The sequence below is a fragment of the Bos javanicus genome, chromosome 7 (genome assembly GCF_032452875.1).
Source record: "Bos javanicus breed banteng chromosome 7, ARS-OSU_banteng_1.0, whole genome shotgun sequence".
NCBI lineage: Eukaryota > Metazoa > Chordata > Mammalia > Artiodactyla > Bovidae > Bos > Bos javanicus.
In genome coordinates, this window is record NC_083874.1 from 18,280,653 (window position 1) to 18,300,971 (window position 20,319).

At 58.5% G+C, this 20,319-nt stretch overlaps 2 protein-coding genes and 1 long non-coding RNA gene across 4 annotated transcripts; 1 reads left to right on the forward strand and 2 right to left on the reverse strand.

Moving 5' to 3' along the window:
* Positions 1–10: 10 nt before the first annotated feature.
* On the forward strand, positions 11–18,780 carry LONP1 (lon peptidase 1, mitochondrial). Of its 2 annotated transcripts, none has more exons than XM_061422524.1 (18): positions 11–89; positions 4,956–5,044; positions 5,597–5,716; positions 7,093–7,324; positions 7,521–7,582; positions 7,768–7,897; positions 8,274–8,357; positions 9,125–9,345; positions 10,830–10,968; positions 11,499–11,677; positions 12,817–12,904; positions 13,294–13,416; positions 13,496–13,612; positions 15,658–15,798; positions 16,172–16,337; positions 17,010–17,230; positions 17,311–17,475; positions 18,444–18,780. In XM_061422524.1, the coding sequence occupies exons 3-18, from the start codon at positions 5,667–5,669 to the stop codon at positions 18,618–18,620; spliced, it is 2,295 nt and encodes a 764-aa protein (XP_061278508.1). In that variant the 5' UTR covers positions 11–89; positions 4,956–5,044; positions 5,597–5,666; the 3' UTR covers positions 18,621–18,780. The 2 variants fall into 2 exon arrangements, with proteins under 2 accessions (XP_061278508.1, XP_061278507.1); XM_061422523.1 differs by lacking the exon at positions 11–89 and adding an exon at positions 662–1,114.
* Positions 14,060–15,752, reverse strand: LOC133250832 (uncharacterized). The gene is made up of 2 exons (XR_009737432.1): positions 15,664–15,752; positions 14,060–14,903 (listed from the first exon to the last, which is right to left on the reverse strand). It is a non-coding gene; the product is annotated as an uncharacterized LOC133250832 (long non-coding RNA).
* Positions 18,781–18,903: 123 nt separating the features above from the next.
* RPL36 (ribosomal protein L36) lies at positions 18,904–20,253 on the reverse strand. The gene is made up of 4 exons (XM_061422549.1): positions 20,146–20,253; positions 19,874–19,968; positions 19,115–19,249; positions 18,904–19,041 (listed from the first exon to the last, which is right to left on the reverse strand). Exons 2-4 carry the CDS (start codon positions 19,964–19,966, stop codon positions 18,952–18,954), a joined length of 318 nt encoding a protein of 105 aa, XP_061278533.1. The 5' UTR covers positions 19,967–19,968; positions 20,146–20,253; the 3' UTR covers positions 18,904–18,951.
* Positions 20,254–20,319: the final 66 nt, after the last annotated feature.

A 20,319-nucleotide genomic window follows, 5' to 3' on the forward strand; every position in this document is an offset into this window, starting at 1 on the left:
TGCAGCCACGGTTTTGTCTTTCTAGGGGCCATCATGCGTGTCCACAGCCCTCCCCGCGATTCGAAGGAGCCTTGAACACGCTGGCTCAGGTCAGTTCAGTCGCTCAGTCGCGTCGGACTCTTTGCGACAGTCCATGGACTGCAGCAGGCCAGTCTTCCCTGTCCGTCATCAACTCCCGGAGCTTGCCCAAACTCATGTCCATCGAGTCAGTGATGCCATCCAACCATCTCATCTTCTGTCGTCCCCTTCTCCTCCTGCCTTCAGTCCTTCCCAGCATCATGGTCTTTTTCAATGAGTCAGTTCTTCGCATCAGGTGGTCAAAGTATTGGAGCTTCAGCTTCAGCATCAGTCCTTCCAGTGAATATTCAGGACTGACTTCCTTTAGGACTGACTGGTTTGATCTCCTTTGCAGTCCAAGGGACTCTCAAGAGTCTTCTCCAACACCATAGTTCAAACACGCTGGCTAGAAGATCGGAAAAGGTGGATGCGACGAGGTATCTTGAAAGTTTCTAGCTCCGCTGCGTGTAGGCCCCGCCTCCACTCTTCCATGTCCCGCCCCCGCAGCCATCTGTTTCCGGCCACCCCTCCCGCGGGCACCCAGACACGCGCTGGTCGTCACGTGCGCCCCAGCCGGGCCCGGGGAAATGACGCAAGTCTTACGCGCCGCCAGGATGGCCGGGCCATGGCGGGGGGCACAGGCTGTGTGCGGCTGTGGGGAGCTGCAAGGTGTTGGACGCTTCGGCGGCCGCTACTGGCCGCCGCCGGGGGGCGGGTCCCGACTGCGGCCAGAGCTTGGTTGCCCAGAGGCCGGAGGGCCTGCGACGCTTCGCCTCCCTGGGCGCTGTGGGGCCAAAGCCCCGCGGCCGCGGGCCACTGGCGGGGACTTTGGGAGGCGAACAACCGCAGCGGCGGCGGCGCCTTCTCGGGAGGCGAGGATGCATCCGAGGGCGGCGCCGAGGACGGGGCCTCTGGCGTGGGAGGCAGCGCGGGCGGCGGGGAGGGCCCTGTCATAACGGCGCTGACGCCGATGATGATCCCGGACGTATTCCCGCACCTGCCGCTCATCGCCGTTACTCGCAACCCAGTGTTCCCGCGCTTTATCAAGATTGTTGAGGTAATGAGCGCCCCGCCCAAGGCCTCGGTTTCCCCATGTCTGCAAGCCGCGGGTTGGACCGAGGGATCATTTACCACCTTCATACCCCAGCAACTTTTTCCAGGAGCGAAGCTTCTCCAAGGCCTGGAGTTCGAGTACGAGTCTTCTCAGCACTAGCTCCATGAGCTTGAGCTAGATTTCTTCCCCTTTCAGATCCCTTCAAGAAAGTTGAATCCAGTGAACTTAGGATTGTCCAATAGACTCCCAGTCATAGAAATTTGGTGCCGGGAAGGATCAGAACAGTCTTGCCGCTCAGTTACTTTTCTGCGGGTTTCTCCGTAGCTGTTTTGTGACACTCTTCCCCCAGGGCTATCCGCCTTCCTCATACCTTCATTATATGTTCATTGAGGTCATGGGCCAGGTGCGGTTGTAAGTCTAAGGGATACAACAGTGAGCAAAACGGGCACACATTCATGCTTTTGGAGTTTAGGTTCCAGCGGGGATTAGAGAAGCATGAGTAGTAAGTTAATTCTGTATCGGGAGGTCATTAGTAGTACAGAGAATGATTGAGCGAGAGATTGTAGAGGAATTTTAGGAGGAAGGTGGCAGGAAGATGTTGTCGGATTTATTCATTCAGTAGAGTGTTCTTTGGGCTTCCAGGGTGCCTCGAAGCGGTAAAGAATTCACCTACACTGCAGGAGACGTGAGTTGAATCTCTGGGTAGGGAAGATCCCCTTGGAGGATCCACTCCAGTATTCTTGCCTGGAGAATCCCATGAACAGAGGAGCCTGTTGGGCTATATATATAGTTCATAGGGTCGCAAAGAATTGGACATGCCTGAGCAATGCAGTCAGGCAGAGTGTTCTTGACTTGTTACCATGCAGCAGGCTGAGGATTCAGCAGAACAAGTTAGACACAGCCCTCTGCCTCAGAGACTTACATTCTGGTGGAAGAGACAGTAAGAGCCATGGCTTAGGGGGTGGGGCAAGTGGACCGGGGTGATGTAATAGAAAGCAAGAGTGCAAGGAACTTGAGCTTTTTTTTGTTTATTTTTTTGGCTGTGCTTGGTCTTCGTTGCTGCACTTGGGTTTTCTCTAGTTGCGTCAAGTAGGGGCTACGCTTTGTTGCCTTTTGAGGGCTTCTCACTGCAGTGGCTTCTCTCGTTGCACAGCACGGGCTCTAGAGTGTGGGCTCAGTAGTTGCTCTCGGGCTTAGTTGCCCCACAGCATGTGGGATCCTCCCAGACCAGGGATTGAACCTGTGTCTTCTGCATTGGCAGGTGGATATTTAACCACTGGACCTTCTGGGAAGTCCAGACCTTGAGTTTTTAGAGTAGGAAGAACCTGAATGCCTGCTTTCTTCCCCACCCGCCCCCATCTTTTCTTTAATGATGTGGAAACGAGTCTGTGGAGGAGGTTATCTGTTAACTGTCTAAGCAAGGTCATACAATGAGTCAGCCGTGTCTGCATTCACCCTCCTCCCCTCACACTCCCATCTTTGCTGCATAAATTTCAGGGATCCCTTGGAAAGCAGAGGGACAGCATTCAGTCAGCAAGCAGGGGACAGAAAGACATCCCCACCCTGGAACTGCTGATTGCATGCGTCTGAGCTGCCCTTCCAAGGGCGTTCTCTGATGTTAAATAGTGATTACTGGCAGGCCCTAAGGCCAGACCTTGGGGCTTCATATCCTGGTCCCTCTGCCTCCAGCTTGATAGCCTTGGGCAAGATGTTCTCTGGGCCTCCATTGCCTCATCCGTGAAATGGGCAATCCCTCATTTCTTAGAGCTGTGATGGGAGGTAAATAAGGTCACATGTAGGGGACTTAGAACCATACATGGTGCTTCATACACCTTCATAAGAAGTGGCTGCTGTTTCCTCTATGGTGTGCTCTGACACCTCAGAGATGACCCTTGTGGGTCTTTTTTTCATCCTTGTCTCCCACTGCCAGCTGTCCTCTACCCTCCAGGCCTCTGGGGCCAGGACTGTTTGGCAGGTATGGTCCCCTCAGCCTTGCAAAGTGGCACCTGCCTCCTGTCCCCAGTGCCCAAGCAGGGATAAGATTCTTTCAAGAGACCCTGTCTGCCCACCTAGGGCTAGCCAAGAGGGTTATAGGAGTTGATGCAGATGGTATGAGGCTGGCTTGTGGAACGCACATGGAGTATTTCTATTGCTGTACTCAGTCACTCAGTTGTGTCACACCCTCTGCTGCCCCATGGACTGTACTCCGCTGGGCTTCTCTGTCCAGGGGATTTTCCAGGCAAGAATACTGAGAGTGGGTTGCCATTTTCTCCTCCAGTTCTATTGCTGTTACCTTGCAAATAAGGAAAAGGAGTCCTGCCAAAGGGAGGGGCCAGGTGTTAAGATGCAAGGGTCAGGGGACTTCCTTGGTGGTCCAGTGGTTAAGACTAGGAGCTTCCAATGCAGGGGGCACAGGTTTGATCCCTGGTCAGGAAGCTGTAATCCTGTGCTGCTGCTCCTAAGTCGCTTCAGTTGTGTCCGACTCTGTGCGACCCCATAGACGGCAGCCCACCAGGCTCCCGTCCCTGGGATTCTCCAGGCAAGAACACTGGAGTGGGTTGCCATTTCCTTCTCCAGTGCTTGAAAGTGAAGTCGCTCAGTTGTGTCCGACTCTTCAAGACCCCATGGACTGTAGCCTACCAGGCTCCTCCATCCATGGGATTTCCCAGGCAAGAGTACTGGAGTGGGTTGCCATTGCCTTCTCCGATAATCCTGTGCAGTGTGGTCAAAATAAAGATGCAGCAGTCAGCTGTTAACAGAGGAGAAATTGGGAGCTTCCAGAGTATTTAATAAGTAAATCTGAACTTGTTAGCAAAGTTGGGATTATCTTGATGTTGAAGTTGACCCTGTCTGTGGCTAACTTGCCCCAGTAGCATCTCCTTATCAGTAGCCTCTGAGTGTAGGCCAGTGACTCTTAAGTTTGGGTGGGTCAGGTATCCTCCTGATGGATGTCATGGGCCTTTATCCTGGAAAGAATGCCTTTAGAGTGTTAGGAATCCCCATAACATGTGGTCATGGAGTGAGCTAGCACTGCTTCTTAAAGTCTGGTCCCTGAAAACAGCAGCATCCCCTGGGAGCTCCCTTGAAGTGCAGAATCCCAGGCCCATTCCAGCCCCCAGCAGATCAGATACTTTAGAGATTGGGGCCCAGCCGTCTGTTCTTTAAAAAGAAAATCCTCCCGGTGGTTCTGATTTGTGCCAAAGTTTGAGGGCCATTAAGTTGAGTTCAGGTCTGGCCTGGGAATGAACAGGGGCTTGAAGGGAATCGTCTGAGCCCTAAGGACATCTGTGCTCCTCCCCAGCAGCTGTTTCCTGGGAAACATGAGCCCTCTATCTGCCAATAAAACAACATGAGAATGTGCTGTGATTGAGGGGGGCGGGGTCGGATGATCAATATATGGGATATAGATGGGATTGGGATAACTGTCCATGAAAATTATTAGCCTGTGGAGTGTGTCACAGTTGAGTTATGCACATTTACTGTTGTCCTCCTGACAAGAGCAGAAGGTTTAGACTTTCAAGCCAACGCATTTCCCCGCAGAACCAGCTCTGGGAAGGGGATGTGAAATCAATTTCTTGGCTTTGGCTATTCATCTCCTTTGAGTTTTCCTTTTAGCAAGAGGGAAAAAAACTAAGGAGTGCGGCTCGCCAGCACTGCCCCACTCCATTCTCCACACCCGTCCTCTCTTTTCTTTTTGGTTCAGGAGTTCTTGAACCGTGTAGGTTAGTCCTGGATCAGACTAGTGCATCTCCAGAGTGTAGCACTGAGAATGCTAGAGTTGCTGTCAAAATATCAGCCAGAAAAACCTACCCTGTGTTTCACTTTGGGGTTGTTGTCATACTAGGTTAAAAATAAGAAGCTGGTTGAGCTGCTAAGAAGGAAAGTCCGCCTTGCCCAGCCGTATGCTGGCGTCTTTCTAAAGAAAGATGACAAGTAAGTGTAATTTCCCCCTCACCCTTTTGTTGAGACCACCCTGGAGTGTAGCTCCCCACAGAGCCCGATCGGTAGAGTAGCTTAGACCTCTGGCCCTTGACCTGAAACAAACCTAGCAAAAGCTACAGGGGACAAGACCAAGAGCTGAGCATCCTTTTTTAGATGGGGCTAAGATTCCGCCCTGAGCCCTGGGCCTTGTGTGTAGTTCAGGTGGGGGGAAATTAACCTCAATGATCCCCCGTGTCAGACCAGAGCAAGGCCACTTCAGAGCAGAGCTAGGTGGGCAGGTGTGGGGGCTCAGGACTCATCCACCTCACTTCTGGGTAGGATTTAGTTCCACTTCAGAGTCAGAAGGCATGTTCTAGGCCGGCTCCAAAAGAGGCAGTATGGAACCAAAGGCCAGGTCCATATGGCCCTGTCTGCCTGTGTGCAGTAACCCTGCATCCTAGAGTGCCAGTGGGAGCCAGGTGGTCAAGGCCAGGATGGGTGTTTCTCTGCTCCTGAGAGAGCCAGAGCACCTGTGCCCATGTGCCCCGTGTCCCTCTCCCTCAGCAATGAGTCTGACGTGGTCGAGAACCTGGATGAGATCTACCACACGGGGACGTTTGTGCAGATCCACGAAATGCAGGACCTGGGGGACAAGCTGCGCATGATCGTCATGGGACACCGGAGGTGCGGGGGCGGGACGGGAGGAGCGGCCACAGCTGGGGGTGGGTCCCCATCCCCAATCTCAGGGCCCTTCTCTTAAAGCAGTACTTTGGGTGGTCAGGGAGAAGCCATCTCTCATGCTTATTAGTCCACAAAGCACCACAAAACGGAAGCTGGCATGTTGCCGTGTCTCCCATGTCTGGGTATTGGCCCGCCATCCCTGCCCATGTCTGCAGCTCCATTCAACTTGGCAGGTTGCGGGGTTTTTTGGTTGGTTGGTTAGGGTTTTTCTTGACTGTGCCGCATGGCATTCGGGATCCAGTTACCTGATCAGGGATCGAACCCAGGCCCCCTGCATCGGGAGTGCGGAGTCTTAGCCACTGGACACCAGGGAAGTCCCATGGAGCCCTGTTCCCTGTCACCCTGCAGAGCGCATCCGGGAAACAATCTGGGCTAGCAGCGCATCTGTGGACCGTCCAGGTGGCTGCGCTGATTCCCATGCCCGTCTTCGTGTTAGGAGTCTGTTAGAGTCTGTTTTAGGAAAGAGCCTGCACCTTTGTCTCCTGGGAGGAGTCATGGCTCAGGAGAAACAGAATAAGGTGCAACCAGAATTAATAAAGACATGGCAGCTCCTCAATGCCCTGCTCACCTGCAGGGTGCCTTGTAGAATGAGTGCTGCTGGCCTTTGAGGCCAGGCCGCCCCAGGGCTCACTGAATCCCCACCGCCTTTTCTCTGCGCACCCTGGGTGTCTGCTGGGCGCTGAGTCCACACCCCTGGTACCTCTCAGGCCTGCTCTTTAAGAGGGTGCTGTTGTCAGTTAGCCTGCAGGTAGAAAGGAGCCAGCGCAGCAGTGACGCCCGGCCTGTTGTCTGCTGGGCTATCGGGGTGGAGCAGCAGGTGAGGGACCCACCTTGGGGAGCTCACCCCGAGTGGGGAGAACAGGTCACAAGCTGAATTCTGATGGTGGCAGGTGCTTTGTGGGAGAAACAAAGATGGAGGGCGGTGCTGGGTGATTGTGCAGGTGGGGCTGGACTTCACGTTGAGAGGTCAGGGAGAGCCTCTTGGTGGAGGCGCCCTTGAACCTGAATGGTGTGCAAGAGCCACTGAGGGGTGCGCTGGAGGCTGAGGGAGGGGCAGGCAGAGTCCTGGATGAACCCTGGAGGTGGGCTGCCACTGGCTTCCTTTTTCCCGGGGGGCCGTAGGTGTTGAAATGGATGGGTCGGCTGGAGTCCCAGGGTGGAGGTTCTTGGGTTCTGAGATGGCAGCGAGCCTCAGGCCTGGTGGCTGCAGGGGTCTGGGCCCAGTGGGCCCTTCAGTCATGGACACTGCAGAGGAGCGTGCAGGCAGAATCCCCCCACCCCACCTTGGTGGTGGCTTTACCCCCTCCTCCTGTCTTCAGGGTTCACATCAACCGACAGCTGGAGGTGGAGCCTGAGGAGCCCGAGGGTGAGAACAAGCAGAAGCTGCGCAAGAAGCCCAAGCGGGGCAAGAAAGAGGCAGAAGAGGACGGGGCCACCAAGCGGCCACTGGAGGTGGTGGTGGGGCCTGGTCCCAGCCCCGCCGGCGAGGTGCTCATGGTGGAGGTGGAGAATGTGGCCCACGAGGACTTCCAGGTCACGGAGGAGGTGAAGGTGAGTGCAGGGGTGTTGAGGGGCAGAGGGCCGTGTTCCCCCAGGAGTCCTGGGAGGAGCCAGCGGCTGGCAGGTGGGAAGTGGGCCAGGGCTTCAGCTGCTGTGGAGGATCTGGGTCCAGGGCAGAGGGGAGGGGCCGGGGGCTGCAGCCCCCTCTGGTCCGGTGACCCACGCTTGGGGCTTCCCTGCTCACTAGGCGCTGACTGCGGAGATCGTGAAGACCATCAGGGACATCATCGCCTTGAACCCACTCTACAGGTTGGTCTCATGCACTCTCCCGGAGGCCGGGGCTGGCCCAGGCGTGTCCTGCTCGGGGGCTCCTGACGTAGCCCGGGTCGGGGGAGCGGCTTCATGCTTCAGTTGTCGGCAGATGGGAGAGCGCGTCAGGAGGTGTGGCCGCAGTGGTGGTCGGTGCCCTGGTGCAGCGCCTGGGTCCCTTGCAGGGAGTCAGTGCTGCAGATGATGCAGGCCGGCCACAGGGTGGTGGACAACCCCATCTACCTGAGCGACATGGGCGCAGCGCTGACGGGGGCCGAGTCCCACGAGCTGCAGGAAGTCCTGGAGGAGACCAACGTGAGTGCGGCCGGGGGCCTCCCCCACTGGCTGCTGCTCTTGGGCCTTGCTGTGGGGCGGTTTCACGTTAGCCCGCCTCCTTCCGTCTGCCTCCGACCCCTGGTTCTTGGTAGTACCGCGCGGTGTCCTCCTGGGCAGTGCCCATCATTCAGTCGGTGGCGTGTTTGGGTTGTCCCCAGACTCAACATTAGAAGCAGTGCCCCTGCCAACGTCCTGGTCCCTGTGGGCCTGGCTGGAGCCCTGGGACCGAGGGGGCAGGCCTCTCGGATTTGGGGAGGCGTGGCCTGTCCACTTGCCAGAGCTCATACTTCCTGTGCCCTGCTTCCCCTGCCCCCCAACCCTCAGCCTGCACACATGATCTTCCCTTTCTCGGCAGATTCCAAAGCGGCTGTATAAGGCCCTGTCCCTTCTCAAGAAGGAGTTTGAACTGAGCAAGCTGCAGCAGCGCCTGGGCCGGGAGGTGAGCAGAGGTTGCAAACTCATGGCACCATCACACTGGGGCCAGGAGCTGTGCACAGTGAGAGCTCCCCTGACTGTCCAGGGAGCTCTGGGGGAAACCTAGAAATTGGGAGGCAGCCTAGGAAAGGTTGAAGGGACTTTCCCCATACTCGGCTGGTGGAGGCCTACCTTGGCTGCTCGGACTGTCCGTTTAACCTTTTCCAGATTTAGGTCACTTTTATTGTTTAGTTTTTTAAAAAAAGTTTTACTAGAGTATAGTTGACTTACAGTGACATATTAGTCACTGCTATACACCAAAGTGAATTAGTTATGCAAATACTCTTATTTTAGATTCATTTCCAACATAGGCCATCATATCACTTGATTCTATGTTAGGTAAAAAAGTTGTATTGCATCTTTCATTGGAAAAGCCACGAGGCAGCTGTCAATATGCAGGGCAGCATGACTCGGGGCAGGCGCCAGTGTTGAGCCTGTGTCCTGCTGTGTCAGCTTTTAGAGAGAGGGTGACACTGCTTTGATGAGTGTCGGGGACATGCTGGCATCAGGTCCGGCTTTCCCTGATTGTAACCAGGATTGAAGGGCAGATCCCTTCCTCCCCTGGAAGTTGGGGTCACTTATCGCGAGACTCATGTGCGGGGACTCCAGGTTGAAGGTGAGGGCCGTTGGAGGCTGAGTGTCCCAGGTTTGTCTCCTGGGTCCCGAGGATGTGGCAGGCCCACTCAGGCCTCGGCCCCCTCCTCTGGTCTGACAGTGGCCTGGGCCCCACAGGTGGAGGAGAAGATCAAGCAGACACACCGCAAGTACCTGCTGCAGGAGCAGCTGAAGATCATCAAGAAGGAGCTAGGCCTGGAGAAGGATGACAAGGACGCCATCGAGGAGAAGTTCCGTGAGCGGCTCAAGGAGCTCGTGGTCCCCAAGCATGTCATGGACGTGGTGGACGAGGAGCTGAGCAAGCTGGGCCTGCTGGACAACCATTCCTCCGAGTTCAAGTGAGCAAGTGCTGAGGGGCCTGGCGTGGGGGGCCAGGATTTGACCCTGGAAGGCCAGGACGGTGGGGGCCCTCGGGCATGTTCTTGTCACCACACATGTTTAGTGCTCTCGTGTGGTCCCTGTGGGGCTGGGTCTCTTGTCACTGTTGTTTCACAGATGAAGGAATCGCGGCTTGGAGAAGTTAAATCGGTGCCCCCGCCCCTGGGCTGGTAAATGGGGACGGATTTGAAGCCAGGGACGTTGGGCTGCAAGCCTGTGCCACCCGTCAGGACCAGGAGTCCCCAGGGCCAGTGCCCCAAGGCCAGCCCCTCCCCTGACCTTCTGTTCCCTGGTCTCCTCTGGCAGCTTTGAGAGTCAGAAAACGAGTGTCTTCCTGGTCTTGCCTGGCTGGCCTTCTCCTGTGCACGCTGGCTGGGGGTCAGAGTGGCGGCTAAGGGGTCAGGGCACCATGTGATGCTTCTGACTCTGCCTGGGCGCTGCTCCGGGACAGCTTCTCAAAGGGGCGGGCTTCCCGGGCTGCTGTGTTAGGCCCCTGTCTGATCAGGGTGTCTGGTGGGGTCTGCTCTCTTGCTCAGGGACCCTGGGACTCCCTGGTTTCCCCAGATGCCGCAGGCCTGTACACCAGAGAGACTCCCAGCTTCTCTCCCTGGGGCAGCAGTGCATTCCCCACATTCACATCAGGGTGGACCACACACGTAGTGCCCCAGACAGCATCGACTTCTCTTCAGGTCTGGAGGCAGAGACCCTCATTTCTGGTGTGATGAGAAGGATGGGTTCCTTCTGGAGGCCTTGGGGGAATTGTTTCTAGCCTCTTCCAGCTTCTCGGAAACATTCCTCGCTCCCAGCCCATCCTCCTTCAGAGCGTCACTCCCACCTCTGCTTCTGTTTTCCGGGTCCTCCTCTGATTGCCCTTCCTGCCTGCTCCTCCTCAGGCCCCTTGAGAGGGGTTCCTCTGTCCCCGGGTCACAGCTCCAGGCCTCAATTTCCCCACTTGGGCTGGGTCAGGTTGTTCTCATCGCTGGCCCCTCCTGAGCTGTGGGACTCTGAGCCATCCCCATGCTCACTGAGCCTCTGGGCCAGGAGCTGCACCCACACAGGCAGACCTCAGGACAGCGCAGGCTTGGTTCACGGCAGGAAAGTGAGTCATGTGAATTTTGTCGGTTTTCCTGTTGAATGTAAAAGTTATGTTTACCCTGTACTGTAGTTTAAGTATGCAATTGCATTCTGTCTAAAAAAACAAAAAAGTACGTTACATGCTTTAATTAAGAAGTACTTTATCACCTGCTGAGGCAGGGTTAGTACAGACCTTCCCGGTATGACACACACGGTGCCTGCCTGGAGCCGTAGGTGAGGCGGGCGGCCTGTCCAGCGCAGGCTGTGCAGTTCCAGTGTTGGGTGCCTGGGTCCCAGCGCCTGGGTGTGCAGCTGGGGAGGCAGGCGGCGCGCAGGGCCCGCTCACCGGCTCTCACCTGTCCCGTGGTAGCGTCACCCGCAACTACTTGGACTGGCTGACGTCCATCCCGTGGGGCAAGCACAGCGACGAGAACCTAGATCTGGCGCGGGCCCAGGCGGTGCTGGAGGAGGACCACTACGGCATGGAGGACGTCAAGAAGCGCATCCTGGTGAGGCCCCGCCCCCGCCCCGCCCATGCCCTCGTCGGGGCCTCCTGCTGGGACCCAGGACTCCCTGTGCAGCTGGGGAGACCCTGAGGAGTCCCCTGTGAGTCTAGGCTCTGGGAGGGGCTTGGCCGTGGCAGGGCTGGAGTGGCGTCAGCAGGGGCCTGAGGCACCAGTGCTGGAGTGGCTTAGAGGTGCCAGGGGCCACTGGGGGCCCACATCCACCAGAGGGGATAAAAATCGTGCTCCTGAGCGGAGGAAATGGGGCAGAGGCATCTTGCTGAGGGCTGGTGGGCCTGGCATTGGGGTCACCCCCCAGTCAGTCCCCACATCCCCTGGTGCCTGCTTGTCCTGTTGGTGCCACACGTTGTCCATCCCTGTGACAAATCACAGTCTGGCCAGCTTGGCTCCTCCAGGCCAGGCGCTGTCCCTTCCCGCAGCCCCAGGTGCCTAGCCATGGGGAGCCTCAGGCCAGGTGGGGCCCCTTGCCCTTCAGAAAGTCCGGCACTGTCTCATACAGTTGCCTCTGCACACAGGAGTTCATTGCCGTCAGCCAGCTCCGGGGCTCCACCCAAGGCAAGATCCTCTGCTTCTATGGCCCCCCGGGCGTGGGCAAGACCAGCATCGCCCGCTCTATCGCCCGTGCCCTGAACCGGGAGTACTTCCGCTTCAGTGTTGGAGGCATGACAGATGTGGCTGAGATCAAGGGGCACAGGTAGGTCTGCCCCCCACACCCCCCAGAGCTCACCTCTCCTGTCAGCCTGCCTTTTCCTGGGTCTGTTCCTGCTCTGGTATCATGATGGGGACAAGCAGCAAACTGCACACAGGAGTAGGTAATTGAAAAGGTGTTGACTGACTTCAGGCCTGGCTTGATCGAGGTGCTCAAACATTAGCTCAAAATCTCGGCTTCTCAGTCACTGGGAGAGCCTCTCGGCCAGGCTGTCAGTAGACAGCTGCATGGCTCCAGCTCGCATCCCACCAGCTCAGCTCCCCACAGCACTGGCCGAAGTTCGGGAGCTGTGTCGTGGCCAGGGCCGGGCACTAGAGTGGGAGGTCTCCCAGGTGAAGACTCAGGGCCTGTCTTGGTTCTTTGCTCCCTTGTCAGGCACAGAGCGGGGGCTGGTGTTCCCTGTGTGCGGGCTCTTAACAGCCACCTGGTCCGTGCATGGCACCCTTCAGTGGGACGTTCAGGGTGTTGTGTTCCAGGGCTTCGCGCCCTGTTGGCCTCTGCAGAGGGTGGGTCTCTGAAAAGCCGGGCTCAGTGAGACACAAGCACAACAGATACATGAGTGTCTGCTCCGAGCTGACTTGGAGCATACCGTTATCTGGTGGTGGTCAAAGAAGGGTTAAATCTGTGTCTAAATTACTTTTCTGGTTTTTCTAAAAACACGGACAGTACTGGACATTGGGACCCGCAGGTCTTCCTGGCAGTAGTCTCCTGAAAGCATGTGCCGGCTGGGCCCTGGGCCTGGGGACGCCGGGGACCCAGGCATTGGAGACGTTGCTGCCACAGGCCCCAGCTGCTCCCCACTCTGTCCTTCTGCTGAGTCAGGCGATGCAGGCTGGGTTTTGCTATCTAGGGGGATGAGTGAGACGTGGCTGTGAACCTGTTCCCTGTGCTTCCTGCCTGAGCTGGGGGAGGGGTGATCTAGTGCTCTGCCCACCTGCACAGCACAGAAGCATTTATCTTCTGCTGGGCCCCCTGTGCTGCGTGTCTCCTCTCTGGGCAGCTCTCGAGGGGGCCCATGTGTCTCACATGAGCGTCCTGGAGCTCCAGGGAGCTGGGCCTCAGGCGCTGGTGTGGCTAGCCCAGATGCTGGGGCTCCCACCACCCTGCCTTGCCCTCTTCCCCAGGCGGACGTACGTGGGCGCCATGCCGGGCAAGATCATCCAGTGTCTGAAGAAGACGAAGACGGAGAACCCCCTGGTCCTGATAGACGAGGTGCGTGGGGCTGGGTGGGCGGGCCTGGCTGGGCGCACACCCCTTCCCGAGGCTGGACGTGGGCCCTGGGCCTTCGTGGCCCCCAGCTCCAGGTGGCGCTGAGCAGACGGAATCTGTGTTCAAGGTGAAATCATGGCTCTGCGGTTTCCATGGCGCCAGTCACGGGGTGGCCTTGCTGCTCCCAGGCTGTCTCCTGACACTGCCCCTGCCCTGCCCTGGAGGGCGCTGTCCCTGCCACAGCCTCACGGTCATGCCAGCCCCCCTGCTCTTCCTTCTGCTCCGGCCTTCCCCAGCTCTGACCCCTGGGTCTGTCTCCCATTGGGGTGTCTGGTGAGCAGGCGCTCAGGCAGGACAGGGGCCAACACCCCCGCCCACTTCTGCCGCTTCAGGTGGACAAGATCGGCCGGGGCTACCAGGGCGACCCCTCATCTGCACTGCTTGAGCTGCTGGACCCTGAGCAGAATGCAAACTTCCTGGACCACTACCTGGACGTGCCCGTGGACTTGTCCAAGGTGCGTGTCCTGCCCGGGGCTGGGCCAGCGGGGAGGGATGGGCACCCTGTCCCCCCACACCTCACGGCCCCACCCCCAGGTGCTGTTCATCTGCACGGCCAACATCACCGAGACCATCCCCGAGCCACTGCGGGACCGCATGGAGATGATCAACGTGTCAGGCTACGTGGCCCAGGAGAAGCTCGCCATTGCTGAGGTGAGACACCCACAGCCCGGCCCTAGGCTCAGGAAATAGCCAGGTGCTCCGTTGGGGCCAGGCCCTTAGCTAGAGCTCAGGGTACTGCTCAGGGGCTCTCGTGCCAGAGGGACAGATGGGATGGGGCGGGATGACGAGAAGCAGATGAGGCTGGTGTGAACCGTTCCTGCCAGTCACACCTCTGACACTGAGGTGCTGGGGTGGGGGTCCCTGCACCTGCCGGTTCCCGCTGAGGGGCGTGAGTCAATGTGGTCTTGACTCGGCATCCAGGAATAGCATGAGACCCAGGGTCAGCACTCAGAGCAGAGCACAGCCCCCGGCCTGGATGCAGGCCCAAGTCCCTGGCCTCTCCTACCTCAGACTGACCAGGTGTCAGTCAGGGGTTCCCACCATCTGCTCCTCGGTTTGATAATTTGCTGGAACAGCCTACAGAATTCAGGAAATGGGTTTATTCACTGTTACCAGTTTATTATAAAGGATTCAACCAGGGAACAGCCAAAAAAGAGACACTGGGGCAAGGTGTGGGGAAGGGCCCATTTCTTGGGTTATTGATCAGATCCTTGGTTGTGTGTGATTAGCACCCCAGCACCCTCCCCTCCCTGGGGGCAGAAATTGTCCCTCCAGTCTCTCCGTTGGTTCTTCTGGCCCCTAGCCAGCTATGCTAATAATCACCTTGTTATTCTTAGTGTTCTGGAAGGGGCTTTTCCTGAATAAGAAGGGCTGCTCTTCTTGTCCCTGTCACTTGGGAAGCCCCACGGGTCTTGGAAGCGCTTGTGTGGGAATTCTCATGTCCCAACATCGCAGGCCGTAGAACAAGAACAGGAGACACCTCTGCAAGCACAGTGCTGAACACAGCACAGCCCTACCTGTGGCCTCAGGGCCCCACCCCATCTTGGGGTCCTGAGTTCCGCTCTGATAGGAGGCCCCCGCCTTTAATGTCACACATGTGGCTGGTGTCCAGGCCCAGTCACTCGCAGTTGTGGGCTTTACAGGGAGGCTGTGGTTCCCAGTTCTGTGACCGCCTGCCGGGCCTTTTCCTGGTCCCAGGCTCACCTGAGGTTCGGGCCTCTGCCTGCACCTGTGTAGGAAGCTTCTCCTGGGTGGGGGTCCTTCCCCTTCTGGTGCCCGGGGTGTGGCGGCTTCGCTAGCCTGCAGTCAGGAAAGCCGGGCTTCCTTTCCAGAGGACTGTATTCCTCACGGAGTGTTCTCTTTCTAGAATGGACTTGAGTGTACTCGTCCCCTTGAGCCTTCTGCAGGTGTGACCGGAGCTGGCTCCCAGTCTCTGTGTCCCCTGGTGGAGTGGGCGGCGAGAAAAAGAGCTCTTGGCTGAGGTGGTGGCAGGGGTGCTGGACTCCCCGCCGAGCCTGGAGACTTGACGGGACAGAGGAGGGGCAGGCTTGGTGGAGTGGGTGGAGGGCTTCCTTCAGGGCCCTGGAGGAGGAAGATGAGGACTATGGGATGCATCAGGCCTGTGGTCAGTGCTCCGGACTGACTGTCCGGCCACTGCTGTGTGGCAGGAGTGACCTTGGAGCCTGTGACCTGCTCCCCATCCCTGCCTGTACTGGGCAGCAGCTACTAACCAGTCTCTGTATGAGGAGCAAGTCTAGGGGATCAAGGAGGCCTTCCTGGAGGAAGAGGCACCTACGATGACACCTGGAGGGAGGGCAGGAGTCAGATCTGGACAGAGGATGCAGCAGGAGCAGAGGCTGGAGCCTTGGGAGCATGCGGAGGTGGCAGGCTAGTGTCTGCAGGTCCCAAGCCCTCTGTTCAGGATCCTGGCACCTGCAGGGATTGCTGCCTGCACCTCACGTCCTGGCCTCGCTGATTCCTCACCCTTTGGGTCTTGGCTTAGGCATGGCCTCGTGGAGCAGCCTCCCTGACACCCTGTCATTGCTGGATGACTCCCAGTGGACAGGGGCTCCTCAGGGCAGGCCCAGGGTATACCTCGGTGACCGCATCTACACAGCCAGGGGTCTTGGAAGGCTGGGCGGGGGGTCCCAGAGAGGCTCTTGGGCCCCTGACGGCAGCTCTCCTCCTCCCTGTAGCGGTACCTGGTTCCTCAGGCCCGTGCCCTCTGTGGCCTGGACGAGAGCAAGGCCAAGCTGTCGTCCGACGTGCTGACCCTCCTCATCAAGCAGTACTGCCGGGAGAGCGGTGTCCGCAATCTGCAGAAGCAGGTGGAGAAGGTGAGCTGCCTGCCCAGCGGCGGATGGAGCCTGGGGCCGTGATGGCTAAAGTGGGCCCAGCCAGACAGGACACATGCCACAGTGGGTGCCCAGAGGAGTCACAGCCACAGACAGGAAGCAGATGGTAGGGTCAGGGCTGGGGGTGGGGAACGGGGAGTGAGTGCTTAATGATCAGAGGGTTCTGGAAGGGTGGTTGGACAAGAGCCCCCGTGCACTTTTGCCACCGAGCTGTCTGCTTACAAATGGTTCAGGTGGTTTTAGGTCATGTGTGCTTTACAAACTGTAAAAAGGCGAGTGGAGATGAGCTGGGGTCAGGTTGGGGACGGCAGGGTCCTGTGGCCTTGCCACCCCCCAGCCCACTGTGCCCACGCAGGTGTTACGGAAGTCTGCCTACAAGATTGTCAGCGGTGAGGCTGAGTTCGTGGAGGTGACGCCCGAGAACCTGCAGGACTTCGTGGGGAAGCCGGTGTTCACCGTGGAGCGCATGTATGACGTGACGCCGCCTGGCGTGGTCATGGGCCTGGCCTGGACGGCCATGGGTGAGTGGCCTCTGCACCCCCAGGAGAGGTGGGCACGTCCACCGTGGGGTGCTCTGAACACCCTTCCCTGCTGCTAGGAGTGCGCAGGGCTGGTTCAGGAACTTTGAGGCAGCAGCAGCGCCAGGAGCTTTGAGTTTCTGTTTTTCAGGTTTGCCTGAAGGAGAGCGCCTCACTGCAGGAGAGGCAGCTCTGGGTAGAGGGTTCAGGGAACCCTGTCCAAGTGACCTCGCTGAGCCCACTGGCCCTGAGGTCTGGGAGCTGCAAGGTGGTGGGAGAGCAGCTCAGGGGCTTATGTAGCTGAGATGCATGTCTGCAGGCAGGCAGGGGGTGTGTGTCAGAGGAAGTAGACTGAGGGCATGGAGTCTGCTGATTTGGGCTATAGTGAGAGAACCGTGCTCCTGAGCCTGCAGGCTCTGCTCTGCAGGCAAGTACTCTGGGAAGCCCAGCACAGAGGTCTTCAGGTTTTCGTGTAACTGGGTCCATTCCTGCAGCTCCACCTGCTGCCCCGAGGAGGTGGCTGCAGGGACAGTGTGAACATAGAGGGGTGAGGAGGTTCTAGGCTGGGATGAGCTGGTTAAGGAACTTTACTGGGAATGGCTGAGCAGGTGGTGGGGGCAGCTGTCCTGGAGTCTGGGGCTGCCCCGGTTCATGGCTCTGCCCTTGGGTCCCCAGGAGGCTCCACTCTGTTTGTTGAGACGTCCCTGAGACGGCCGAGGGACAGAGACAGTGACAAGGGGGACAAGGATGGGAGCCTGGAGGTGACCGGCCAGCTGGGGGAGGTGATGAAGGAGAGCGCCCGCATAGCCTACACTTTCGCCAGGGCCTTCCTGATGCAGCACGACTCCGCCAACAAGTTCCTGGTGACCTCGCACATCCACTTGCACGTGCCTGAGGTGAGGCCCACCCTGATCCCCCGCCCTGGGTCACACACACATCTGCCAGGCTGCCTGCCCACCTGCCTGTCTCCCCGCAGGGTGCCACCCCCAAGGACGGCCCGAGTGCCGGCTGCACCATCGTCACGGCCCTGCTCTCCCTGGCTTTGGACCGGCCAGTGCGGCAGAACCTGGCCATGACGGGCGAGGTCTCCCTCACAGGCAAAGTGTTGCCTGTGGGCGGCATCAAGGAGAAGACCATCGCGGTGAGTGTTGCACCGGCTCAGCAAGAGAGACCCGGATAACATATGGCCATCACTCAGGGCTGAGCCCACCTCCAGGGGAAAAGGCAGGGTGACAGGCTGAGTTTAGATGGGAAAAGTAAGGCTCTTTGGGCTTGAGGTTGGACCCAGGGTTGCCTGGCCTGGAGCCTCTATTGAGCTGACAACCTGACTCCCCACCCCTTGCCCCCCAGTGGCTGATCCAGCCCATCTCAGCTCCTTCCTTGAGGTTGAGACTGGGGTCTCCATCTCTGCCCAGTGGCTGAGCAGTGAGAATGCGGCTGCAAGAGACAGTGGCAGGGGCCTGGGCTCAGGCAGTGCAGATGGACAAGAGGCCAGAGCCTGGAGTCTCCCCAGGTGTGTAGGTTGGACTGAGGGGTTCCTAACAGAGCCCTACTGTCTCTGAGCACCCACACACCTCACTGTGGCACCCTGGTTCTGGCCCTCATATGCTCCACCCTGGTATCTCAAAGAGACTGGTCCCCAGAGGCTCTGACGAGGGAGACACCCCAGGCAGGGTGTGTGGGCCTTGCTTTCCTCACCTGTAGAGTGGGAGCTTCCACGGGTCACTAATCCTTAAAGCAGCATATGGGAACCCCCATCCCCCAAGGAGCAGTCAGGCTGAGGAGCAGGTCGTAGTGTGGGAACTTTCAGCTCTTATGCACTTTTAGGTGCCAAACCTCAAAATGTAAAGCAGTGGGTGCGGTGATTGACCTAAGAAACCACGTACATCACACTGCATGTATTTCCAGGCCCACCTGTGGTATGGGAGCATCTGGGCTGCGAGCACCTGAGCAGAAGTCTGAGCCCTGCTCCCCAGGCTGCCAGAGTGGAGGCTGGCGATGGTACCTAGGGCCTGTTTCCTCACCTATGCAAGGCAGGGCAGGCACCGGGAGTCTGGCTCCCTGCCCAGCCCTCTCTTTCCTCCACACTGACCAACCCCTCCCTCCCAGGCCAAACGTGCTGGGGTGACCTGCATCGTCCTGCCAGCTGAGAACAAGAAGGACTTCTATGACCTGGCTGCCTTCATCACCGAGGGCCTGGAGGTGCACTTCGTGGAGCACTACCGCGAGATCTTTGACATCGCCTTTCCGGAGGAAAGGGCCGAGGCCCTGGCGGTGGAGCGGTGACAGCAGCCCTTGGTACTGCTGGGCCTGGCCCCAGCCGGAACTGCACCCTGGGAGGGGCTCTGGGCAGCTGAGCCCCAGGAAGCTTGGGGGAAGATTGGAAGCCCGATCCTACTATGACTCAATCAGTGTATTTAATTATGATTAAAAACCGTTTCCAGTACTGCTTGTCTGTGGCCTCTTTTGTTGCCCACCACCACCTCACCTGGATGTTCCAGGGGGTGGGACCCTCCCCCCAATTCTCAACGTGAACTACCCTTCAATTTCCAATGGTAGCAGAGAAACGCCGAGTTTTGGGCAAGATTTATTGTGATTGTGAACAGAGGAGAAGGGCTCAGTCCTTCTTGGCTGCCGCTTTCCTCATGGCGGCCAAGACGTTGCTCAGCTCCTCTCTCTTCCTCTTCGCGCGGATATGTGTCCCCACCTGCCGGGCAAGGAGGGCCGTGAGCCTGCGCCCCGAGTCCCAGACCGGGCCCCCGCACGGGAATCCCACCTACCCTTTTCTTGATGAACTTGAGGGCCCGCTTGTCCTTGGAGACCTTGAGCAGCTCCATGGCTCGTCGCTCGTAAGGGGCGAAGCCACACACCTCCCGGATCATGTCCCGCACGAATTTGGTGTGTTTGGTGAGACGCTGCGCGAAACAGGGGCGTCAGGGCCAGGGCTTCAGGGACCTGCCGACGACGGAAGGCCAGATCCCCCCCAACTCCTCCCACCTCCCCAGTCTCATTGGCATCAAGGCGGCGCGTCACGCCCGGCCCTTTGCACGGCCTGTCCTGGCACCCTGAACACTCGCCCTGCACACAGGCTGGGCACGGTGGAGTTGGGCCCGCTTAAACAAGAAACACACACACACACACTCCCCTCGAGGCCACGATTCCTCAACATGAAAACCAAGGAATCCACTTTCCCTCCACGTTTCAACCCGGATCCAGGCACCTTCCTACTCGGCAAACTCCTGCTCATGTGTCAAAACCCGCCCCCAAGTCGCTCCCGCCCCAGCTTCCGAATCCACGGCGCGAGGGAGGGTCCTGCTACGTGGCCTCGGTGGGCATCCGCAGCAAAGGGGAACACACAGGAGGGTAACCAGCATTTCCACTCTCTCCTCCGGCCAGCCGCACATTCTTTTTTCCCCTGCTTAAAACACCAGGGTTCCCCCGGTCCTCGATACCCCGACGGAGCTCCGGGAGCTTCTGCCCAGGCCCTGCCCTCCGTCCGGGAGGCTTCCTACCCACTAACCGCGCGCCCTGGTACTCACCCCGCGGCGGCGGCTGTGCCTCGGCTTGCCCACGTTCTTGGTCACCTTGTGACCCTTGTTGAGGCCCACGGCCATGGGGTAGCGCAGAGCCATGGCTGCGGACAGAAGAGGGGAGAAGGGATGTGAGTGAGCTCCGGCTGGGTCCCCACTGCCTGGAACACCGCGCTTCGGCTCCCACGGGCTCGCTCGCTGCACTCAGCCATCCCTTGAGTTGCCTGGGACCCCCAGGGTTCGGATGGCAACGGATGCTACTCGCGAGAGAGTTCACTAACCTGTTGTTCCACAATGGCTGCCGCGGCGGAAGGACTTCAGACGAGCGGAACTCTGGGATATCTACCAGCTCGCGGGTGGAGCGGGCCAGAGAGGCAAGAATGGCTCGGCCGCCCCCTGGCGGCTTGGAGGAGTCCCTGCGGGCTCTCTGAGCATGCGCGAACAGACACCCAGAG

Bases quoted from the DNA above. Each gene is read 5' to 3' on its own strand.
- LONP1 (XM_061422523.1), top strand. From the start codon at position 683: ATGGCGGGGGGCACAGGCTGTGTGCGGCTGTGGGGAGCTGCAAGGTGT. The intron at 7,583-7,767 runs GTTGGTCTCATG...GGTCCCTTGCAG, and splicing joins GCCTTGAACCCACTCTACAG to GGAGTCAGTGCTGCAGATGA. The intron at 16,338-17,009 runs GTGAGTGGCCTC...TTGGGTCCCCAG, and splicing joins CCTGGCCTGGACGGCCATGG to GAGGCTCCACTCTGTTTGTT.
- RPL36 (XM_061422549.1), bottom strand. From the start codon at position 19,966: ATGGCTCTGCGCTACCCCATGGCCGTGGGCCTCAACAAGGGTCACAAG. The intron at 19,250-19,873 runs GTGAGTACCAGG...TGTTTCGCGCAG, and splicing joins GGCACAGCCGCCGCCGCGGG to CGTCTCACCAAACACACCAA. The intron at 19,042-19,114 runs GTAGGTGGGATT...CTTGCCCGGCAG, and splicing joins TCAAGTTCATCAAGAAAAGG to GTGGGGACACATATCCGCGC.